The 23234-nt window shown below is 47.2% G+C and overlaps 1 protein-coding gene across 2 annotated transcripts; it reads right to left on the reverse strand.

Moving 5' to 3' along the window:
• Positions 1-833: 833 nt before the first annotated feature.
• On the reverse strand, positions 834-22596 carry engase (endo-beta-N-acetylglucosaminidase). Of its 2 annotated transcripts, none has more exons than XM_083648579.1 (15): positions 22421-22596; positions 21745-21812; positions 19150-19351; positions 17685-17833; positions 15233-15387; positions 13762-13910; positions 12021-12192; positions 11621-11727; positions 8281-8392; positions 7433-7614; positions 7172-7314; positions 6219-6318; positions 4403-4514; positions 1950-2231; positions 834-1020 (listed from the first exon to the last, which is right to left on the reverse strand). In XM_083648579.1, exons 1-15 carry the CDS (start codon positions 22507-22509, stop codon positions 892-894), a joined length of 2151 nt encoding a protein of 716 aa, XP_083504705.1. In that variant the 5' UTR covers positions 22510-22596; the 3' UTR covers positions 834-891. The 2 variants fall into 2 exon arrangements, with proteins under 2 accessions (XP_083504705.1, XP_083504704.1); XM_083648578.1 differs by having other exon boundaries at positions 7433-7617.
• Between the last annotated feature and the right edge of the window lie 638 nt (positions 22597-23234).

Consider the following 23234-nt stretch of genomic DNA (forward strand, 5'->3'; position numbering starts at 1 on the left):
ATCGATACCTTTTACAATTTAAAGTGGATTTCAAGTGGATTTCTTTTTTGTCAAGAGGATTTCAAGCTGCGCTCCAAACGATAATGTTAGTGAAGGTGCATGCGCCGCTGGTTTGGGAGCACCGGAGGGCAGCACTCAGCAGCTCAGGCACCTGTATACGGGCACCTCTATATAAAGGTTACAAAAAGAAAGATGCAATAACAAGTGCAAAAAGCATCATACTAAAAAGGGGAGTAAACACTATGTTGTATAAAAAAAGGTGCGTGAGCGGCGTTTATGTGCGTTTAGCCTCCACTACAGATCTGACTGTCTGGCCATTTCTCCACAGCAGTCTCAGAAGACCCTCCCCCCCCCCCCACACACACACAGTCTCAGAAGACCCTCCCCCCCCCCCCACACACACAGTCTCAGAAGACCCTCCCCCCCCCCCGCACACACAGTCTCAGAAGCCCCTCCCCCCCCACACAGTCTCATAAGCCCCTCCCCCCCACACACAGTCTCAGAAGACCCTTCCCCCCCACACAGTCTCAGAAGCCCCTCCCCCCACACAGTCTCAGAAGCCCCTCCCCCCCACACAGTCTCAGAAGCCCCCCCCCCCCCCCACAGTCTCAGAAGCCCCTCCCCCCCACACAGTCTCAGAAGCCCCTCCCCCCCACACGGCAGCCTCAGAAGCCCCTCCCCCCCCACACACGGTCTCAGAAGCCCCTCCCCCCCACACACACAGTCTCAGAAGCCCCTCCCCCCCCCCACACACCTTTGGAGATGAAAAAGGAACCTCGACAGAAGGAAGCAGCAGTGTTTTATGAGGCTCCGTCTCCCCCAGTGTGTGTGTGTGTCTGTGTGTGTGTGTGTGTGCGCGTGCATATGTGTGTGTGTGTGTGTGTGTTATGGTTATGATGATGCATTGGTCTCCTCTGTGTAGCTGAGGCTCCGCCTCCCCCAGTGGCTCTCTGGGAGCAGGAAGCCCTCCCTGCTCACCGGCTCCACCACAAGCTCCAGCAGGCCGGGTGGCTCGGGTACCTGTGGTGGTATCATATCATGTTAATATGGTAATTATAATATATGATCATGTGATTAATATGGTAATTATAATATATGATCATGTGATTAATATGGTAATTATAATATATGATCATGTGATTAATATGGTAATTATAATATATGATCATGTGATTAATATGGTAATTATAATATATGATCATGTGATTAATATGGTAATTATAATATATGATCATGTGATTAATATGGTAATTATAATATATGATCATGTGATTAATATGGTAATTATAATATATGATCATGTGATTATTAAATCATATCATGTTAATATGGTAATTATAATATATGATCATGTGATTAATATGGTAATTATAATATATGATCATGTGATTAATATGGTAATTATAATATATGATCATGTGATTAATATGGTAATTATAATATATGATCATGTGATTAATATGGTAATTATAATATATGATCATGTGATTATTAAATCATATCATGTTAATATGGTAATTATAATATATGATCATGTGATTAATATGGTAATTATAATATATGATCATGTGATTAATATGGTAATTATAATATATGATCATGTGATTATTAAAACGTGACTTTGCTTACATCAACCTTATTGTGATATACATTGGTATCGAGAATGCCCCTTATGATTATCGTGACATTGGTTTCACCGTATCACCCAGCTCCAGTAGGCCACACCCTGTTAGTTCTGCTCTCTTCTCTCCCTCCCTCCCCCGTTCTCTCCTTCTACCTCCCCTATTCTCTCACCCTCCCCCTCATTCCCACCCCTCCCCCCATTCTCTCTCTCCCTCTCTCTAATATAAGATTCTTCAATCCTGTTTATTGTTAGTGCTTAGCGAGACATCTTCTCTGTCAAGTCCTATGCTTGTGAATTAGGGCCATACAAACAAACTAGACTTGACCTCCAGCTCCGTCACCCTGAACAGGGTGGAGTACGCCCGTGCCACGAGATGCAGAGGGCCCGGGGGGGTCCGGGGGTCGGGCCCCCGCAGCCGCCTCCAGTGAACCCTGAAGTGGCGCACGAGCGCGGCCGGGTAGCTCCAGCGCAGGGTGGCGTTGAGGTGCAGGCGGGGGGAGGGGCGCTCCACGGACACACCCCCGGCGCCGCGAAGCCACACCACGTCGTAAACGCACAAGCCCTGGACGACCTCCGGGGGCAGCAGGAGACTGGCTGCATCTAGGACCTGGAGGAGAGAGAGGGACAGGAAGTGAGAGACAAGAATGATGAAACATTGAGGCTCATTGAAATGTTTCAGTCAGCTTGCACAGACAGGAGCGTGACCCCTGACCTTGTGTTGCTTTGTGGCTCTTCAGGAGCTTGAAGGAGGAACAGCATGGATTGTGCTGAGAATGGAATCGACCAATCAACATCATCATTGGTAAGCAGCAATTGGGGCTAGGGCTCCAAAAATCAGAACTATCCCTTTAAAACTTGAGGCTTTCAAAATGGCTGACTATGTGTTCCCAGAGCCTGTGTGCGATATTTTTTTCCCCATGATGGCGAAGGCTAGGCGAAGGCATGACCCGCCCCTCTCTGCCTCTGATCGGCTGACTGCACTCGGCTGCTCTCGCCTGCTTCCCAGGCGAGCCAGAAGTCATCTCAAACGAGCCTAATATAGCCTATACTTTCATTCAATGTCACGATGCTGCGGGGGGAAGTAGGCTACTTCCAAGCATTATTACTATAACTAGATAGGCTTAGTGGTGTGTTTGCTGGACAGCTAACATTCATACTTTATTAAAATGATGATACAGTCAGTTCCTGCTGAGGCTATAAGGGTCATCTAAGCATGTGTTCATAACATGAGCAGCAGGTGCAAAACAATCATTAAATCAACAAGCATGAGATGGCAGATGGCAACATATAGAATCAAAAGGTTGTGTGAGATCCTACTTTATATACGTTACAATTGCAATCCGTGTAACTGAGTTATTTAGGCCTACACAGGCATATGAATGTGTATTTTTTCTTGTCATTCTAAATTTCATCACCTTGTTTCATCTGATTAATATTTAAATTCAAATACATGTCATTCTTGTGTTACAATGAGCTGAATTAGTTCCCTGTAAATTACCCTGTTTTATATCACCCTTGATCAATTCTCTGTCTATAGGCTACATACGTGCACTGCCAAGAGTAGCGGCAGCATTATAAACCATAGATATATGACTATATTAAAAACATAAACACACTGTTTCATGCAGGCTAGCAAGCGTAACTGCTGTCTGTCTATCTGACCCACTGAGTCTGATGGTCTGACCACAGACTGTAGAAAGAGATGTAATGCAGGATAGCCAAGCGAATGTGTTTGGATGGAAGTTTGATGCTAGGCCAATCAGAGGCAGAGAGGGGCGGGTTATGCCTTCACATAGCCTTCGCCATCATCCGGAAAAAAATATTGCAGCCTGTGTGTCTATTTCAGAAATGTAAGATAATTGTTTCATAGCAAGACTTGTTTCACTGATATGTGTTCTTTTGTTTTAAAGGTGCCAAGGAATGGAGGAACAGCTGCTTGGGTGAAGTGAAGTTGACATAGATTTTTAGTTCCAAATTTTAAGAAGTTATATTATGACCAAATTCCAAATTTGATGAGACTTTACGTGAGACCTTAAGTCTCAAAGGGAGGAATGAAGAGGATTGATTGGGTTAAAATGATTCATTCATAAATAAAATGGTTTATACTGCACATGTTGAAATAGGCTGATAAGCTCTGGTCAAAGAGAGTTTCACAGGCTCCATCAGCTGTCTCCTCAAGTCTGTATAGAGTTGACCCATTGTTGACCCATGACCTGAACATTACATGGGGCAGAGCAGAGCCGTGTATATGGAAGAGTCGCGACATCTCCATTCTCTCCAATGGACCAGTTTTTTACTCTCAAGAGTTCCAGGAAGTAAGGTCCTGGATTAAGCAGCACTGTTGAGTTGCAGCAAAATAGACAGTTTGTGTTGTACTCTGAAAGGGTTTTTCCCCCCTTGAATCAAATTGTACATTATCAGCTTTATTCTAGCATGCAAAAGTAACGCGAGACCCATTCCTGGCTGTTCATTGGCGACTGAGTCACGCATTTTTGTCCTCCGCTGACGCCACTCTCTCTCTAGAGGACACTAGGGCAGACTACGGATAACACAACAACACGATAGACGCTTCTCACAGCAGCCATTTGTGTCTTCACATGGTCCTTGGTCCTGTCTCAGGTGTAGCCAAAACATTAATGATGGTTTCCAACTTCCATTGCACTTAAATGTTCCAGTGGCGGGTCCCTCATTAATGTTCTGGTTGCACCTGTGCTTACCCTGCCTTTGAGACACAAACCTGCTGCTGTGAAAAGGGTCCATTGGCACTCACTGTCTCACCATGATTTCTCCCACTCTGCAGCTGAAAGGTGTGTCCTGGGGCGGCCCCTCCCTCTGGATGCTGACACACACCTCCCGCAGAGCGCAGCCAAGCAGCTCCAACTGAGAACACCTGCACACAGCGCCACCAACAGGACAGGAAGAGCACAATTCAAACTAGAGAAACTAAACATCAAAACCAAATCTGTACTAAGCCTGACATCTGGTGGTATAAAGCATGCTACTGAAATTGCCACCTGCTGTTGGTTGCCAAGTGCCAAGTGATCTTTAGCCTGGGTAAACCCACCCCCCAGTGACCTGCTCTCAGACAGAGAGCAGGTCACGTGGGGGCTGGGTTCACCCAGGCTAGGTGATCTTACCCTCTATAGCAGAGGTGCCCACATTCTTTCCTAAGAAGGGCCCAAAATATATCTGGATGGTAAAATAAATGATGTTATGTGAAATGACATTACATTAAAATGTATTATATTTTGTTTGCATGTTCTCCCCGTGTTCGTGTAGGTTTTCTCCAGGTGCTCCTGGAGTTGGTCCCCGGGCGCTGCACTGTGGCTGCCCACTGCTCCTAATTCTAGGAAGGTTCCTAGTAGAGGATGGGTCAAATGCAGAGGATGCATTTCTGCATGGGGATAAATAAAGGATAACTTAACTTAACTTGTAGACTGTAATGTATATAATGTTTGGAATACAGATGTGTTTTAATGAACAGACGGAGAGCGTGTTGTGTTTTTAGCTTGTCTCAGTTTACTGAATGTCTTCTTCTACAGCGCCCCTCAGGCTCAACATAGATACTACATCCCATCTCCCTTCTTTTAAGCAGAGCATCAGGATATAACATTAGATATAACCAACCAAGCAAACAACCAAATATCTGCACAAATAAAAACTGAAAGATTGTTAAGGGATTTATTTTCTTAAAGATGAGCTGAAGCCAAGTGGTGCGAGGGTCGGACACATTTCAGACTGAAAACAAATCTTGCCTGAGATGAGAGAGGGTTGAGAGGCGGGCCATAGCATGTCGATGTTTTGATTTGACAATTCTGGGGACTGGATTTGGCATTGGCCAATCCTGGCGGGTTCCGCCCCCAAATCGAGTGGGATTCAGCGTGTTGTGGCGCTACGCGAGTGGGATCCACAGAGAAGAGAACCAGGCAGCCAGCTGCTTCCGCGTGGAGCGGAGTGGAGAATCCGAGGCATGAGTGCTGCCTGCCGGCCTGGACTCTCGGAGGGGCCGGGGTAAGACCCGGCCTGGACTCTCTGAGGGGCCGGGGTAAGACCCGGCCTGGACAATCTGAGGGGCCGGGGTAAGACCCGGCCTGGACAATCTGAGGGGGCGGGGTAAGACCCGGCCTGGACTCTCTGAGGGGCCGGGGTAAGACCCGGCCTGGACAATCTGAGGGGGCGGGGTAAGACCCGGCCTGGACTCTCTGAGGGGCCTGGGTAAGACCCGGCCTGGACTCTCTGAGGGGCCTGGGTAAGACCCGGCCTGGACTCTCTGAGGGGCCGGGGTAAGACCCGGCCTGGACTCTCTGAGGGGCCGGGGTAAGATCCGCATACGTTAACGTTATTCCTGGAATGCGAGTTTAACGAGCCAGTTACATGTCTTTGCATTCTACATTAAATGAAGACATTACTGTTTGCTTTATTTTGTATGTTACATACTACTGTTACTGTATAGCGAAGTTATTAGTTATTTTATGGGCTAGAGATTCTGCCAGGTTATAGGCACTAGGCAGCGTTCTCTCCTTCATTTCGAAGAGTGAATTCTCAGCTTGATTGACAGCTGCCATGTCGTGATTGGTTGAAATGGGTATCTTACCTGATGGTCCAGCCATCTGGATCCCACTGGCCACAAAGCTGAGACAACTGTCTCACCAACTGGTGCTCCTCACCCAGGACTGCAGGAGATACACTGCTAGCTGCAGATAACACACACACACACACACACACACACACACAGTGGCATGGGTAACAAGCAAAGTTGAGCAGCAACATCACTATTTCATTTTGACTAATTACTTTTTCTAATTACTTTTTACTTTACTAGAAACGATTCCTAGTGGGCTCGTCGCCCGCTCTGGAGCATACACAGCTCAGCTGCCCCTCGGCCTCGCCCGCAGCTCGGCTGCTGCGTGGCCTCGCCTGCTCTACTGGCATGCGCAGCGCACAATTGCCCAACTTCGCATCACTGATGACATCACTCACTGATGACATCACAATTGCTCGAGTGACCATCACTGATCACATCATGGAGTGCTCGAGTGACATCACTCAGCGCACAATTGCTCAACTTCGCATCAGTGATGATGTCAGTGAGTGATCAGTAGTGAGAGAAAAGTAGAGTCCACACATTGTATAGACTTCACTTCCAGTTGATTTGTAGATTTACCTTCGGTCATGGCGACCTTCATCAGAATGAAGCAGGAAGTGACAGAACACGAATATAAATACCGTAGGTTAGTCATGATGACATGATCAAGCAATTGTGATGTCACAATGTCTATCATCAGTGACATCACAATTGCTCGAGTGACCATCACTGATGACATCATCGAGTGCTCGAGTGACATCACTGATGATGTCATAGACATTGTGACACCATCAGTGACATCATTACTCCCGTTCGGGAGTCCCGATTCCCGCGGGATGGGAGTCATTTTCACTATTCATCACGTGATTGGGACGGAGTCATTCTTTTTTTTTTTACTCTGGCCCGGGATTGGGAGGGGAGTGAAAAAGCCCTCCCGTGTCACCCTCTAATGAGAAACTCACGGCTGAAGTCCTGGACCCCGCTGTGGGTGCAGAGCTGGGCGTCTGTGGTCTGGAGCTCCAGAGAGAGGCTGACCCCTGCAGAGGGCTTGTAGATGAAGGTCACGAGGGTCTTGGAGGCCAGGGGGAGGTGGAGCGAGAAGATCCTGAGACAGAGACCCAGAAGAAACAGACAGAGAGAAAGACAACAAGCATGATTTAGCAATTTTGAATGGTTTTCAAGACGCCACGGATACCCTGGAAGTTGAAAAAACCCACACACACCTGGCGGGGACTTTGTGGAGGCTGGCAGGGAGGAGGCCCTCCAGCAGCAGAGAACAGCCTCCGCTCCAGACATCTGTGGGGCAGCCACGAGCACTCAGCCAGCCTCCCCCCTCCAGCTGCTCTCTGTAGTACAGAGGCTGAGGCTCCTGGGAGCTCAGGTTGAACCAACGCTGCTTCACCTCCTGCTACACACGCGCGCACACACACACGCACACGCGCGCACACACACACACACACACACACACACACACACACACATGCACGCACACACGCACACAAACACACACACAGGCACAGACACACAGGCACACACACAGGCACAGGCACACACACAGACGCACACACACAGACGCATACGCACACAGGCACACACACACACACAAACACACACACGCACACGCACACAGGCACACACACGCACGCACACACACAAAGCAAAGTGTGAGTCAACACTACATTTTGGGGGACATTTTTGTTACTCTAAGCCGGCTACAAAATAACTCTTCTGCCGGAGGCAGAACTCGCCATCTTCGGCTGCTCGGAGACCTCTCTAGGCTTCCCCGCAGCTGTGCAAAGAAACGCCAAAAAACTCATTCTGAAAGAACGGAAGTCCCCCTTTTCACCTTCTTTCCAACTGTGGTTGATGGACATGATCTATGTTATAAAGATGGAGAGGCTCAGATCCCTGAGAACCAACTCACTTAAATATAAATATACATATATAAATAAATTGATAATTGATCGTTAATTTTCCCGAATTTCGATTATCGAAATCTATTCAAAATGCCCATTCCTAGTCTCGGCAGAGTACACCACACCCTGTCTCTTCCACTCCCCCTCTGTGCTACCTGTCCTCTCCAGTAGAGGGCCTTCCCAAAGCCCTGGCAGAAGGAGGAGATGAAGGGGAGAGGGGAGGTCGGCCGATGGATGTACAGGAAGTCCGACAGCAGAGCCCAGAACCTGCAAACAGGATGTGACATCACACAGGGTTCCATCTGAGACGCGTGATTTCTAACCCCACATAGGATAAGCAATAACCACGCCCTGTGGCGCCGGGATTGGCCAGGAGCATTGAAGCTTGGGACTAAAGCACCTGGGGTTTTTCATCTTTTAAAATAAAGATGTTTAAAAGACTATTGCTTGTTACATTTTCAGTGCTGTACCTTTTCTCTGGGTAAGAATTGAGCTTGAAATTAACGATATGATACATTATATTATGATATGAGCTATTGTGTTCACGCGTGAACACAACACCGTTTATATTATTGCATGTTTTTGTAGATTGTGTACATTGTGTAGATTACAATTATTATGCTTATTATTAGTATTACTATGCTAAGGAAGGTAGGTGACCATAATTAATTTCAATGTCCGCTCCGAAATCGCTGTCCGTTCTCAAGAGCTATTCAGTTGGTTCATGAAATCGCTGGGCTGCGTGCCCTCCAGTGTTGCTCCTGGCCAATCCGGGCGCCACAGGGCGTGGTTATTGCTTATCCTATGTGGGGTTAGAAATCACGCATCTGAGACACTATACAGAAAGCTCAACTTCCAGTCACATCCTGTCTCTGTGATGCCACGCCCCTTTAGGAGACGAGCAGCAGGTCCTTAGCCTCTTGGAGACAATGGGACAAATGAACATGGTCCCAGATTATGACAGATTCTTTCATAGTCATCAAAGTAAACATTGGACCCATTTTCCACAAGCCACATATCATCTGAACATTCTGACACTAAAATAGCATTTTTCAGACACACCGATCAGAAGAGACAATTCACTTTGTTCCAGACCTGTCGTGTTGCAGTTTATTTAGGTCAAGGAACCAGACCAGTGACAGAGAGGCCACAGAGGAGGAGCATCTGTGTGTCATGTGACCTCTCACCTGTGTGTCATGTGACCTCTCACCTGTGTGTCACGTGTCCTCTCACCTGTGTGTCACGTGTCCTCTCACCTGTGTGTCATGTGTCCTCTCACCTGTGTGTCATGTGTCCTCTCACCTGTGTGTCACGTGTCCTCTCACCTGTGTGTCACGTGTCCTCTCACCTGTGTGTCACGTGTCCTCTCACCTGTGTGTCACGTGTCCTCTCACCTGTGTCCTCTCACCTGTGTGTCACGTGTCCTCTCACCTGTGTGTCACGTGTCCTCTCACCTGTGTGTCACGTGTCCTCTCACCTGTGTGTCACGTGTCCTCTCACCTGTGTGTCATGTGTCCTCTCACCTGTGTGTCATGTGTCCTCTCACCTGTGTGTGCTGCAGAGGGATTCCCCTTTTTAGAGTGTCTTTTAATAGGGAATTAACTCATTATTTTTTAATTGCAAGACCGGGTCCCACCCAGGGATTCCGCTAGACATTTTCCCAGACGGCCAGTGCAGCCGGTAACATTCCAAAATTCCGGCCATATCGAATATTTACCGGCCACTATTGTCATTAAGAGGCCGATGTCGCAGCAAGAATATTTAATTGGTCGGCACGTCGTTCTCGGTAAGGACGCTTTCGTTATTGAAACAGACAACATGCATGCTCCTACTGTAGCCTATCTATCTGCATTTGCAGACACTCATGAACCCATATCTTCTGGACATTGCCTTGATGAAAAAACAACGTAGCTAAAAGTAATAAGTGCAACAGTGTCAGTGCAGACAGCGCACAACTTGAATCTCCAGCAATAAGCTACGCACCTTAATCTCTCTCACTCCACACCTGGCACCTGCGTCAGCTCTCCTGCACTCGTTCTCGGCTCCCATGTGGCTTTATTTGTGGTAAGCATTTTGATTCATCTCATCATACGAGCGTCGGGCAACAAGCGCGAGCCATTGATTGATTGATTGATTCGCCCGACATAGGTAAAAAGGCTTTTTACCTCCGCTAAATTGACAGCCTACGTCGGGTCGCTTTCGCTTTTGACGGCGGCAGGCACGCTTCTGTTTATTCCCTGCCGTCTTGCTGGCCTCGGCTGAAGTAGGCTATTTGTTGCATGATCTCGATTAAAAAAAGGACTGGCCTAGCAAGGGATGTCTGTTTTGACATTTCAGTTTCCTCCTGTGTGTTTCATCACAGCGGGTCCAGCGCTGGCCGGCGGGACTGATGCTGCTTGTGCGGCTTTTAAACGGCACTCTACAGTAACGAAAGCGTCTGCTATATTTTTCTTTTTCACAAACACTCAACATACAGGGGGCGGAAAACATATGATGTAAGTCTCTATTTAAGTCGTAGCTTATTGGCAACATCACCTAGGCTATAGGTCACACAATATTAGGCTATTTTATATAAGGAATTTATTTATCTGGCGTATTTTCAGCCGGCCACTTGAGCCAGTGACCTTTCAATTTGCCGGCCCACGGCAACAAATACCCGCTAAAAGCCGGCAATTGCCGGCTAACGGAATCACCTGATCTGTATTCACACCACAACACTCGTGAGATTTGGCAACAGGAGCTAATGTTAGCAGGTAGCAATTAGCTCAATCTACATGTGAAGTTCACAGATGTAGTAGTTACATGTGAAGTTCACAGATGTAGTAGTTACATGTGAAGTTCACAGATGTAGTAGTTACATGTGTGGTGGATTTTTTTCACCCTTTTCTCGGTGGATTTTTTAGTGACAACTAGATTGAGCGAACATGGTTTTGTGTTTATAGACGGTTTTCACGGAATTGTGTTGCTAGGGAACCGTTTGAAACCTCACTTATTTCCTGTCAGCTATTGGATTAGCAAACACTGCAACAGGAAGTTAGCTCGGGTCAGCACAACACTCCAGGGGAGAGGTGACCACGCCCAGTTAGGAGGCCGGAGGCTCCAGGGGAGAGGTGACCACGCCCAGTTAGGAGGCCGGAGGCTCCAGGGGAGAGGTGACCACGCCCAGTTAGGAGGCCGGAGGCTCCAGGGGAGAGGTGACCACGCCCAGTTAGGAGGCCGGAGGCTCCAGGGGAGAGGTGACCACGCCCAGTTAGGAGGCCGGAGGCTCCAGGGGAGAGGTGACCACGCCCAGTTAGGAGGCCGGAGGCTCCAGGGGAGAGGTGACCACGCCCAGTTAGGAGGCCGGAGGCGTACGGCATTTCATACTACTGTATTGGCAACGCCTGGAATGAGCTATCTCTATAGTCCATTCATCTCTGGCTCCATTTAGTAATATATACCATTATGATTAGTGGTTCTAGTTGTGAGTGAGTGAGTATAAAGTATTGATCTCACTTGTCCTGGTTCTTGCGGAACTCTGTCTTGTCATGGTGGCTCTCGTAAACCCAGCCTGGGGCGAAGATTGCGGTGGAGAAGGCGTGCTTCCGAATGACTTCCAAGGACTGTGGATAACAGAAAGGAAAAGGCCTACTGGAGATGATGCTCTGCAAAGGATGATCATCTCTGATGAAAGAGACGTGTCAATGTGGTTTGATCCCCCCAGGGTGTTTGTCACGTCTAAATGTTATGAATGTCAAATTAGTGACTGTCAACTAATAAGCTGTTGAAATGTTACAAATACTCTGTAGACTCTCTGTAGGCGGACTATCCAAATACATTTTGCCCACTTCTGTTTCTGTGTGGAGAGGATTTGATCTAACATACATCCCCACACCTACATACAGTATGTCTGCACCTTATTAGTGTCCAGCATGCCTCCCACCACCTCCCCTCTGCCGAACACGTCCACCCCGACGTAGACGTCCGCCTGGCGGCCTTGTAGGCCGTCGTAGTCCTTCATCCACTCCAGGCTCTGCTCAGTCCAGTTGTAGTTGGTAAACAAACCGTCGCATGCATCAAAAAACACCCTGTGATGGAGAGAGATTACTATGTAGCTTACCGGTATATAACAATCCATTAGGTGGCGGTTAGGTGCAACACTTAAGTCACTTAGTGCATTAGTAAAAGATTCGTACTGTACTGTCTTTGCAGTCTTCAGAAAGTTGGTTTCACAAAAATAAACTTTTATTCCAATTAATCACTTTATTCGATTTTGGGGACTTTAAAACCTCAATAGAACATTCAAACTTTACAAACATTATATTCGGTACAGCCGACACTCTTATTGGCACAGGGTGGATGTGAGCAAGGTTAAAACCATCCTGATCACATGACCTCACATTCTGTTTTGCTGTACGGATCAGTCTGGACTTCCAGCCGCCCACTGATTTCCTGTAAATTACAACATAACCCGGGCCAATCAGGGAGTGCGTCGTAGTTGATGATGTGATTGAGCCAATCAGGGCCACCGCTGACAAAACAGTAATGGCGTCTCCCGAAGCAACATGCGGTAACGTTAACGTTAGTAGAGTAAACACAGCCATTATTGCAGAAATAGACTCAATGACAACAATGAAACAGGCTCTCCAGCCTCCTCTGGCACTGGATCCAAGCTGAGCAGCCTACTACAGGTGTTCTCAAAATGACTGTCAATCACACCCTCAAGGGACTTATTGCTTTTGTAAAACGGTTGCTACATGTGACTACTCCTGACCTGCTGACTCCTGACCTGGTGAGGTTTGAGCAACAAAAAAATGCAATATTGATAACAAATAATCGTTCTTCCGCCAAGCAATGTAGTCCTTCAAGCGCCCCTCCAGTCAGTTCAACGTTCATCTAATTCTGTGCTAATATATAGCAAGAAGATACACAAACAGACCAAGTTATGCTGGAAACAGTATTCTCTTAGCTGTAAGGATAACGTTAGCCGCATGAAATGGTTAACAAGCTAATGTTTTGGTCCCTCAGTGGCGTTTTGAGGCTGATGAACGTTGTTACAGGCAGTGGGCTTAGCTAACGTTAGCTAACATGGCGCACTAAGTGATGCCATCACAGGTGTGTGTTTATAGAGTATTTTACAACGGCTTCGAACGCAGCTCAGCCAATCATAATCAAGGAGCGGTACTATCCGTTTTATAAAGCTTTATCTACCCCAACTCTCCACTGAAGTTTTATCATCCTGTCACTCAGCTTGACTTCTCTTCCAGTATTTCAATCAATCAATCAATCAATCAATCAATCAATCAATTTCAATACTGACTGTTTTCCCTCGTGTTCAGGATCGTCTGTTTGCTGCCTTTTCCCTGCCTTGTCAATCTGCTTGCCTGACAGCCCCATTCCCTTCAAACCTTCTTAGTGTCTGCTCAGTGTTGGTACCACCTTCTTAGTGTCTGCTCAGTGTTGGTACCACCTTCTTAGTGTCTGCTCAGTGTTGGTACCACCTTCTTAGTGTCTGCTCAGTGTTGGTACCACCTTCTTAGTGTCTGCTCAGTGTTGGTACCACCTTCTTAGTGTCTGCTCAGTGTTGGTACCACCTTCTTAGTGTCTGCTCAGTGTTGGTACCACCTTCTTAGTGTCTGCTCAGTGTTGGTACCAACCTGTTGGAGGAGTTGAGTTCGTTCTGCCAGCTGAGGCGTCCATCCTGCAGCACGCTGTCGTACCACAGCACCAGGCTGCCCGGGACCCGCTCGTGCATCTGCTCGCTCAGGTAACGCAGGAACAGAGGCATGTTCTTCACCGCCACCTCCTGCCAGCAGAGGGCACAAAGGCTCGGTTAGCATTATTACCAGATAATAATAATAAAGTAATACAGTAGTACGCAGATAAACCAACTCGCTAACTAATCTTGCTTCGTGAGACATCCATTTAAAATTCTACATGTTGGTCAGAAACATAATTTTAAAGAGGTCTGCCGGGGTGTCTGGGTAGTGTAGGTAAAAGTACTTTTCTACCACTGCGGAGAGCCGGGTGCAATTCCCGGCAGCAGTACTTCTGCTTTGGTCATACGTTCCTATTCACCTTATGTTCAGACCTTACAGTGGGCCAAATTCTTCCTGGTCCTTTTAACACTTTCGGCGGTCACGGCGCAAAATAAGAGTTGTTTTTGGAGCGGACAGTTCAGGGGGATAAAATAAAAAACGTAGCCTACTACTTTGAGCCGGTACACAGCAAGCAAGCAGAGTATCCACTGTTAGCCAGGTCAGATAACGTTATCGTCGACAATGACGAGCACTTTCTTGTAAAACATACCTGGACTCCAACAAAGAAAGCTTCAGATAGTTTTCTCTCCTCAGAGTTGCGCTCGAGCCACTAACGTCAATAAGACCCGCAGACGTTAACGTAATTCCCTGGAATGCGAGACTTAACGAGCCAGTTACATGGCGTTGCATTCTTAGACATTGCCGTTTGCTTTTATTTGGTATGTTACATACAATTGGCTAAATTATTAGTTAATTCAGAGTTAGATGATATTGGAGAAGCCAGCCATTTTATTTTATTTTATTTTTAGCCGGAAGTTTTGATACGGCCACACAACCGGGTCAAATGGGCGTGGCTACATAAGGTGAATAGACACAATTGGCCATGTCTGCAGGTGGGAAGAGCAGTGTCCTGGTCGCAGGTCTAGCGCCTCCTCTGGTCGGTCGAGGCGCCTGTTCCGGGGGGAAGGGGAACTGGGGGAATAGCGTGATCCTCCATTACACTATGTCCTGCCGGTGAAACCCCTCTCTGTCAGGTGAAAAGAAGTGGCTGGTGACTGCACATCGAAGGAAGCATGTGCTAGTCTACGGCTCTCCCCAGATCGGCAGAGGGGGTGGAGCAATGACCGGGGCAGCAGGGGGAATTGGCCAAGTACAATTGGGCAGAAAATGGGGAAAAATCTGAAAAAACTTGATAAAAGAACAGGTCTGTCAAGCCACGTCCTGTAAGATGAGATCTGAAGAAGCCATCTGAATTATAACAGAGACTGTAATACTCACAATGCCCAGCAGGGCACTCAGAGAAGTCAGTGTATTCATGGAAGTGATTTGAGTGTTGTGCAGTGAGTCAGTGAAGGCAGGTCTCACTCACGCTGAGGGGGTTCTCTATGTTAACGAGCCAGCCATCGAAGCCGTAACAGTGGCTGATCTGGACCAACCTATCAGCCACCCTGCGGTAAGACTCCTCCCCCTTCAGGAAGTCCTCGCACGTCTTGGCCCCATCAGTCCACTCCGTGATGAAAGTCCCTGGATCGCAAGCCAATCACAGCGTCAGCTTTACACACTCAGCAACCAATAACCTGTACATTACATAATCCGGTTAGGATACCCGGTAAATAACCTGGTTTTGGGGCGATCTGTAAAGGTCATGTTGTGGGTTACACAAAGTACCACTGGAACCATCATTACTGAAGGAATGAGTCCGGAAAACATGGGTTTTTGGTTATATGCTTAGAACGTCTGTGGTTAACACATAACACAAGCCTGTGGGAGTGCGGACTTTGTGTTCAGCAGCAGGATCATCTTGACAAAATGAGGACCACTTTTAGGACTTTTGAGAAGCGTTTTCTGATCACTTCAAAAGTCATAACAGTCATAACTGTCTGACAGCTCTAGTTAGGTTACCTTAGCAGGCTAAGACTTCTATCTACGAAGCACAAGTCAATTGAATTATGTTACTACAAAGTACTACAAACTACAAAGTTGTTACAACCGGTTTTCATAAGACAAAACCAAAATATCAAATAAATCAAGTTTGATTAAGTACGTGATTGATGCTGTGATGTCACGTCACGTGTGTTCATATAGGCAAACTCAGGCTAGATGGGAGGTTTTCAGAGTACAGGATCGCAGCATAACTGATATGAAAGAGGAAGCAGAGGAAAAGGGAAGCTATTTCATATCCGGTCATGAAATAGCCCCCACACACACACACAAACACGCACACACACACACACACACACACACACACATACAGTAGGGCACAGAAACTACTATGATGTGTGTAATATTTATCTGCAAGCTCATGATAAAATAATAAAAAAAACTGAGAGAAAAAAGCAGAGAAAAAAAAGTATGAATGAGATATCTTGGTTGGTTTCAGTTACATTGATTACATTACAGTTATGCCTACCCCACACTACAGGATTTTCAAATCCTTGAAGATTATAAAAATCTTGAGCCCACACACTACAGGACAGAGAGAGCCGATTTTTTAACATTTCAATCTTGGGACACACACACAATCGCGTCTGTTCAAACGCAACCCCACACACTAGAAGATTATGCCGAAGATTCACCTTGGAAGCAGGGCTCGACGTTAACTTTTAAAATGCCTATTCAGTGTGCGCACCGGGTGTAGTAGTAGTAATGATAATAATAATAATAATAATAATAATAATAATAATAATAATAATAATAATACATTTGTGTCATTTCGTTTTCTAAACAAATATTATTTTTTGTTTTTATAATGCATTTGCACTGAAAGGATTTGTTTAACTAATATTTGTGCGGACAGCCGCGTCCATTCGGGGTGTAGGCCTACTGTGCACGGCCAGGCGAAAACCGTCTGCACAGGTGCCTTGTGTTGTGGAGGGGCGCGTCTGCTGATTTGACTCACTTTTCCGTGCGGACACTGCCGATGCGGGAAGCATAAGACCTAAGCGCTTGTTGTAGGCTACATGCTTTGCAGTATAGCATTAGTTTTCCGTCCCGTTCAAAGACGCACGGGTATTTCACCTCGATGACAATTTCCTCGTTCTTTGTTTCTGTGCGGGGCTGCGGGCGGACGTGGACCAGATTATTTTGCGAAAAACTGTAATGGAAACGCAGCTACTACTGGCTCTCTGCTCAAGATGCAATCGCCTGTCGGGTTGTAAATATCTAACATGTTAGATATGCCCGATTCACAATCGGGAAGAGGCAGTCTTCCCGATTGTGAATCTTTGAACCCCACACACTACAGGATCATTTGGGAAGATTATCTGCCCGACGCGCGTCAAATTGGGAGCACCCCCGAGAAAATCGGGAGGTGGGAATCTTGGCCATAATCTTGCAAATTATCCTGTAGTGTGGGGTAGGCATTACTGTGTAACACATGAAGTGTGTGGTTCCTCCCAGTTGTTTGCCTTTATTAGACAGGACAGTAGGCAGACAGGAAAGGTGTGGAGAGAGAGAGAGGGGATGACATGTGGCAAAGGACCACTTGTGGGATTTAAACCCGGGTCGGCCGTGCGAAGGACTAAGCCTTTGGGGTATGAAGGACTAAGCCTTTGAAGGACTAAGCCTTTGAAGGACTAAGCCTTTGAAGGACTAAGCCTTTGGGGTATGAAGGACTAAGCCTTTGAAGGACTAAGCCTTTGGGGTATGAAGGACTAAGCCTTTGAAGGACTAAGCCTTTGGGGTATGAAGGACTAAGCCTTTGGGGTATGAAGGACTAAGCCTTTTGGGTATGCGTTCTACCAGGTGAGGCACCGGGACACCCAGTTCTTCCCAGTTTCTATAGGACATTTCTAAAAGTTGTCATGCAGGTTATCACTCACCCAGAACCACCACTCCATGTTTGTGTGCGGCGTTGGTCCACACGACAGGAGGAACGGTCACCAGGTTGTGTGTGAAGTAGTTGAAAATGTCAATGTACTGCCAGTGGTAGAAGGCATAGGGAGCCTCAGAGTCTGTCCCCTGGGCAAACCTTAACACAACAATCACACATGAACGGTACAGGGAGGAGACAGGGAGGAGATGGTACAGGGAGGAGACAGGAAGGAGATGGTACAGGGAGGAGACAGGGAGGAGATGAGACAGGGAGGAGACAGGGAGGAGATGGTACAGGGAGGAGACAGGGAGGAGATGGTACAGGGAGAAGACAGGGAGGAGATGGTACAGGGAGGAGATGAGACAGGGAGGAGACAGGGAGGAGATGGTACAGGGAGGAGATGAGACAGGGAGGAGACAGGGAGGAGATGGTACAGGGAGGAGACAGGGGGGAGATGGTACAGGGAGGAGACAGGGAGGAGATGGTACAGGGAGGAGAGGAGACAGGGAGGAGACAGGGAGGAGATGGTACAGGGAGGAGACAGGGAGGAGATGGTACAGGGAGGAGACAGGGAGGAGATGGTACAGGGAGGAGACAGGGAGGAGATGGTACAGGGAGGAGACGGTACAGGGAGGAGACAGGGAGGAGACGGTACAGGGAGGAGACGGTACAGGGAGGAGACAGGGAGGAGACGGTACAGGGAGGAGACAGGGTGGAGACGGTACAGGGAGGAGACAGGGAGGAGACGGTACAGGGAGGAGACGGTACAGGGAGGAGATGGTACAGGGAGGAGACAGGGAGGAGACGGTACAGGGAGGAGATGGTACAGGGAGGAGACAGGGAGGAGACGGTACAGGGAGGAGACAGGGAGGAGATGGTACAGGGAGGAGACAGGGAGGAGACGGTACAGGGAGGAGATGGTACAGGGAGGAGACAGGGAGGAGACGGTACAGGGAGGAGACAGGGAGGAGATGGTACAGGGAGGAGACAGGGAGGAGACGGTACAGGGAGGAGATGGTACAGGGAGGAGACAGGGAGGAGACGGTACAGGGAGGAGACGGTACAGGGAGGAGATGGTACAGGGAGGAGACAGGGAGGAGACGGTACAGGGAGGAGACGGTACAGGGAGGAGACAGGGAGGAGACGGTACAGGGAGGAGATGGTACAGGGAGGAGACAGGGAGGAGACAGGGAGGAGATGGTAGTTCCACCTGAGACCCAAGATACTCAAAGACTTCTACAGAGGCCCCATTGAAAGCCAGTTGACCGGCTGCTTCACCTCCTGGTACAGGAGCTGCACCGCGATGGACCTCAAAGCACTGAGGAGAGTGAGGCGCGTGGCCCAGCACGTAACAGGCTGCCGGACCTGCAGGACCTGTACACCCAGCGCTGCCTCAAGAGGACCCTCCTTCTCATACAACTCTAACAGTTTCCATGTCCCTCCTAGTTGCTGTAAATAGGAGTGAGTCATACCTGTCGTCTAAATAGCCGCCCATCATGTCATGTGACACCAGGGTGCGGCATGGCGTGCTGGCCAGAGGAGGCTGGCGGGGTGCCAGAGGAACCACAGCCACATTGAAGGCATCGGCATTGCTCCGTTGCCACGACAACAGCTCCTCCAAAGTCTGAAGGCTGCAGCTTATTGGTTCAGTGGTGTCAACGTCATAATGTTTGGCTGGGAAAGAAAATAAAATACAGTGTGTGTTCAACACAGCAGCACTGACTAACCTTGATGTTCAACACAGCAGCACTGACTAGCCTTGATGTTCAACACAGCAGCACTGACTAACCTTGATGTTCAACACAGCAGCACTGACTAACCTTGATGTTCAACACAGCAGCACTGACTAGCCTTGATGTTCAACACAGCAGCACTGACTAGCCTTGATGTTCAACACAGCAGCACTGACTAGCCTTGATGTTCAACACAGCAGCACTGACTAACCTTGATGTTCAACACAGCAGCACTGACTAACCTTGGTGTTCAACACAGCAGCACTGACTAGCCTTGATGTTCAACACAGCAGCACTGACTAACCTTGATGTTCAACACAGCAGCACTGACTAGCCTTGATGTTCAACACAGCAGCACTGACTAGCCTTGATGTTCAACACAGCAGCACTGACTAACCTTGATGTTCAACACAGCAGCACTGACTAGCCTTGATGTTCAACACAGCAGCACTGACTAGCCTTGATGTTCAACACAGCAGCACTGACTAGCCTTGATGTTCAACACAGCATCACTGACTAACCTTGATGTTCAACACAGCAGCACTGACTAACCTTGATGTTCAACACAGCAGCACTGACGACTAGCCTTGATGTTCAACACAGCAGCACTGACTAGCCTTGATGTTCAACACAGCAGCACTGACTAGCCTTGATGTTCAACACAGCAGCACTGACTAACCTTGATGTTCAACACAGCAGCACTGACTAGCCTTGATGTTCAACACAGCAGCACTGACTAGCCTTGATGTTCAACACAGCAGCACTGACTAACCTTGATGTTCAACACAGCAGCACTGACTAGCCTTGATGTTCAACACAGCAGCACTGACTAACCTTGATGTTCAACACAGCAGCACTGACTAACCTTGATGTTCAACACAGCAGCACTGACTAACCTTGATGTTCAACACAGCAGCACTGACTAGCCTTGATGTTCAACACAGCAGCACTGACTAGCCTTGATGTTCAACACAGCAGCACTGACTAACCTTGATGTTCAACACAGCAGCACTGACTAACCTTGATGTTCAACACAGCAGCACTGACTAGCCTTGATGTTCAACACAGCAGCACTGACTAACCTTGATGTTCAACACAGCAGCACTGACGACTAGCCTTGATGTTCAACACAGCAGCACTGACTAGCCTTGATGTTCAACACAGCAGCACTGACTAGCCTTGATGTTCAACACAGCAGCACTGACTAGCCTTGATGTTCAACACAGCAGCACTGACTAACCTTGATGTTCAACACAGCAGCACTGACTAGCCTTGATGTTCAACACAACAGCACTGACTAACCTTGATGTTCAACACAGCAGCACTGACTAGCCTTGATGTTCAACACAGCAGCACTGACTAACCTTGATGTTCAACACAGCAGCACTGACTAGCCTTGATGTTCAACACAGCAGCACTGACTAACCTTGATGTTCAACACAGCAGCACTGACTAACCTTGATGTTCAACACAGCAGCACTGACTAGCCTTGATGTGAGACTCTGCTACGGCAACCATTTTAGGGCATCCTCCTCATTCAGAGGTTTAACTGTCATTCCTCAGTCTAAGCGTTGTCAGTTGTCATGTCTCCTACTAAACCATGTCGAGTGTGCTCTGAAACACCTTCAGTCCTCACACGAAAACGCTGTCATTCTTCCTGCATTACTGTTTCACTCCTCACGCGTCAGTCATCGCACAATACGGTGTCACTCGTCAGTCATCACTCCTCACGTCTCACACAAAAACGTTGTCATTCGTTGTTTTGGTTGTTCTTCCGTGTGTGATGGGGAAACCGCAAGAATGCCTCTGTGAATTTAGCAACAATTTTTTTACAACTTCACTTCCGGTTGAATGATTTGCCTTCAAAATAAAAGCGCAAGTTTTTTAAAGTTGTAAAAAATGGTTTTCGTTTTCGTGTGAGACGTGAGGAGTGATGACTGACAGCTAGTTTGAGTGATAAGTGAGGCAGGAGGAATGACAACGTTTTTGTGTGAGATGTGAGGAGTGATGCCTGATGAGTGAGGACTGATGAGTGAGGACTGATGAGTGAGGAGGACTGATGATTGACGAGTGATGCCGTATTGTGCGATGACTGACGTGTGAGGAGTGAAACAGTAATGCAGGAAGAATGACAGCGTTTTCGTGTGAGGACTGAAGGTGTTTCAGAGCACATTCGACATGGTTTACTAGGAGACATGACAACTGACAACGCTTAGACTGAGGAATGACAGCCTATACTCTGACGGAGGAGGATGCCCTATAAGGTTGCCGTACTCTGCCTACTTCTCATGCTGTCTCAGGAAAAAAGAAAGGAGAAAAAGATAGTCTCCTAACCTGGCAGCGATGAGGCCGTATAACTGATCACTTCATGGATGCTGTTTGAATCCAAACAAGACTCCAACCTGGTGAAAAGTAGAATATGGAGAAACATTTAGAATACTTGAATATGAAGGGTGAGACTGTAGGCTACAGTACATTGTTGTGACCCAAGTCCAGGTTGTAAAAGCAAAGTTTTCAAATTATTATTATTTTTGTTTAACTGGTCAGACAGAAAATATGACTAGAAGGTAGGGCCAGATGAAATATTTTGTATTTTTGTCCAAATTCTGTTTTTTCCATTTTAATTTTAATTTAGAGGTTAGGATTGATATATATATATTTTTCTCGCGATATTTTTTTTTTTCCTCGCGTCGAGGCTAGGGTGGATCACAGAGGAACATATGGGGCTAGTCCTCAACTCAAGCAATAGTTACAGAGCAAAGTCTGGCAGTTATTTTGAAAGTTGTAATTTTCCAAGCTAGCTACTTCACATTAGAACTAGGTTACAGCAAAAACTTCACACAAGACAATCTAGTTTGGTTAACTAAATTACTGACAGTGACAATAAAACATGATGTCCTGTGTAGGGAAGGAAGGTAGTTGCGCCTAATGCCAAATAACAGTAACGTTATCCACATTTGAGTAATGTTAGTTCAGCTCCTAGTTGAACAACATGAAACTGGAACTGTACCTGCTGGTGTCTGTTTGAAGCATCTTGTCTCCAGCACTGTCATCTGCATCCCCTGGTAAAGGCTTGTTTACATCGCTATTCAACGCCATGTCAAAAGTTGGACAGATACTTCCTGCTTCGCTCTGATTGGCTGCAAGGTCAACGACTTTTTTTTCTTACGACCCTTCTTCTTCTGTTTGGTTTTACAGCGGTTGTCATCCAGAATGTTGCATTACCGCCATCTACTGAATTCAAACTGAACTGATCTGAATTGAACTAAAAATAACTAAACTAAAAGGCAACACCGTATCCACCCAAAGTGCTCCCATTCATAATTACTTTCCATACTATCACTCAGAGGCAGATGCCTGAGTTTGCACAAATGCACCTCTCAGTATTGTATCTCTGTTCCATCATCCACCACATCCAGAAACGTCTCTGCAGCGTCAACTACCATGTCAGTCCTCTCTCCGTCTTCCCAGTCATACTATCAGCGCCGTTTTTATCACCATGGCGATCACCCTGCCCTCGTTTCTTTCCCATTTCCACCTCTTAACAGCCTCAGCATGACGACCCCCGTTCTTCTCTCATTTTGTTTACCTCCTTGTCCTTCTTTCTTCGCGGACAATCCACAGATCCCGCATCATGGTTCCCCTCACAATGCAACAACCTGACTTGTTCCTTCAATAACAATAGCTAGCTAGCCTACTTCATAGTCATTCTTCACATCTCCTACTTTATTATCTTCCCAGTACACACTGATGCCACATGTCCGTACTCATCATGACAACATAGCACCTGATAGGAGCTCTCTCAAAGGGCCTCACCCGGCCAG

This window comes from Poromitra crassiceps (genome assembly GCF_964638095.1).
Source record: "Poromitra crassiceps genome assembly, chromosome: 13".
Taxonomy (NCBI): domain Eukaryota; kingdom Metazoa; phylum Chordata; class Actinopteri; order Beryciformes; family Melamphaidae; genus Poromitra; species Poromitra crassiceps.

What these genes read in the sequence shown, in the direction of transcription:
- engase (XM_083648578.1), bottom strand. Translation starts at nt 22,509, where the DNA reads ATGGCGTTGAATAGCGATGTAAACAAGCCTTTACCAGGGGATGCAGAT. An exon ending in GCATGCTGGACACTAATAAG is followed by an intron (nt 11,728 to 12,020) that starts GTGCAGACATAC and finishes TGTTATCCACAG; the next exon opens with TCCTTGGAAGTCATTCGGAA. An exon ending in TTCCGCAAGAACCAGGACAA is followed by an intron (nt 8,393 to 11,620) that starts GTGAGATCAATA and finishes TCCTGTTTGCAG; the next exon opens with GTTCTGGGCTCTGCTGTCGG.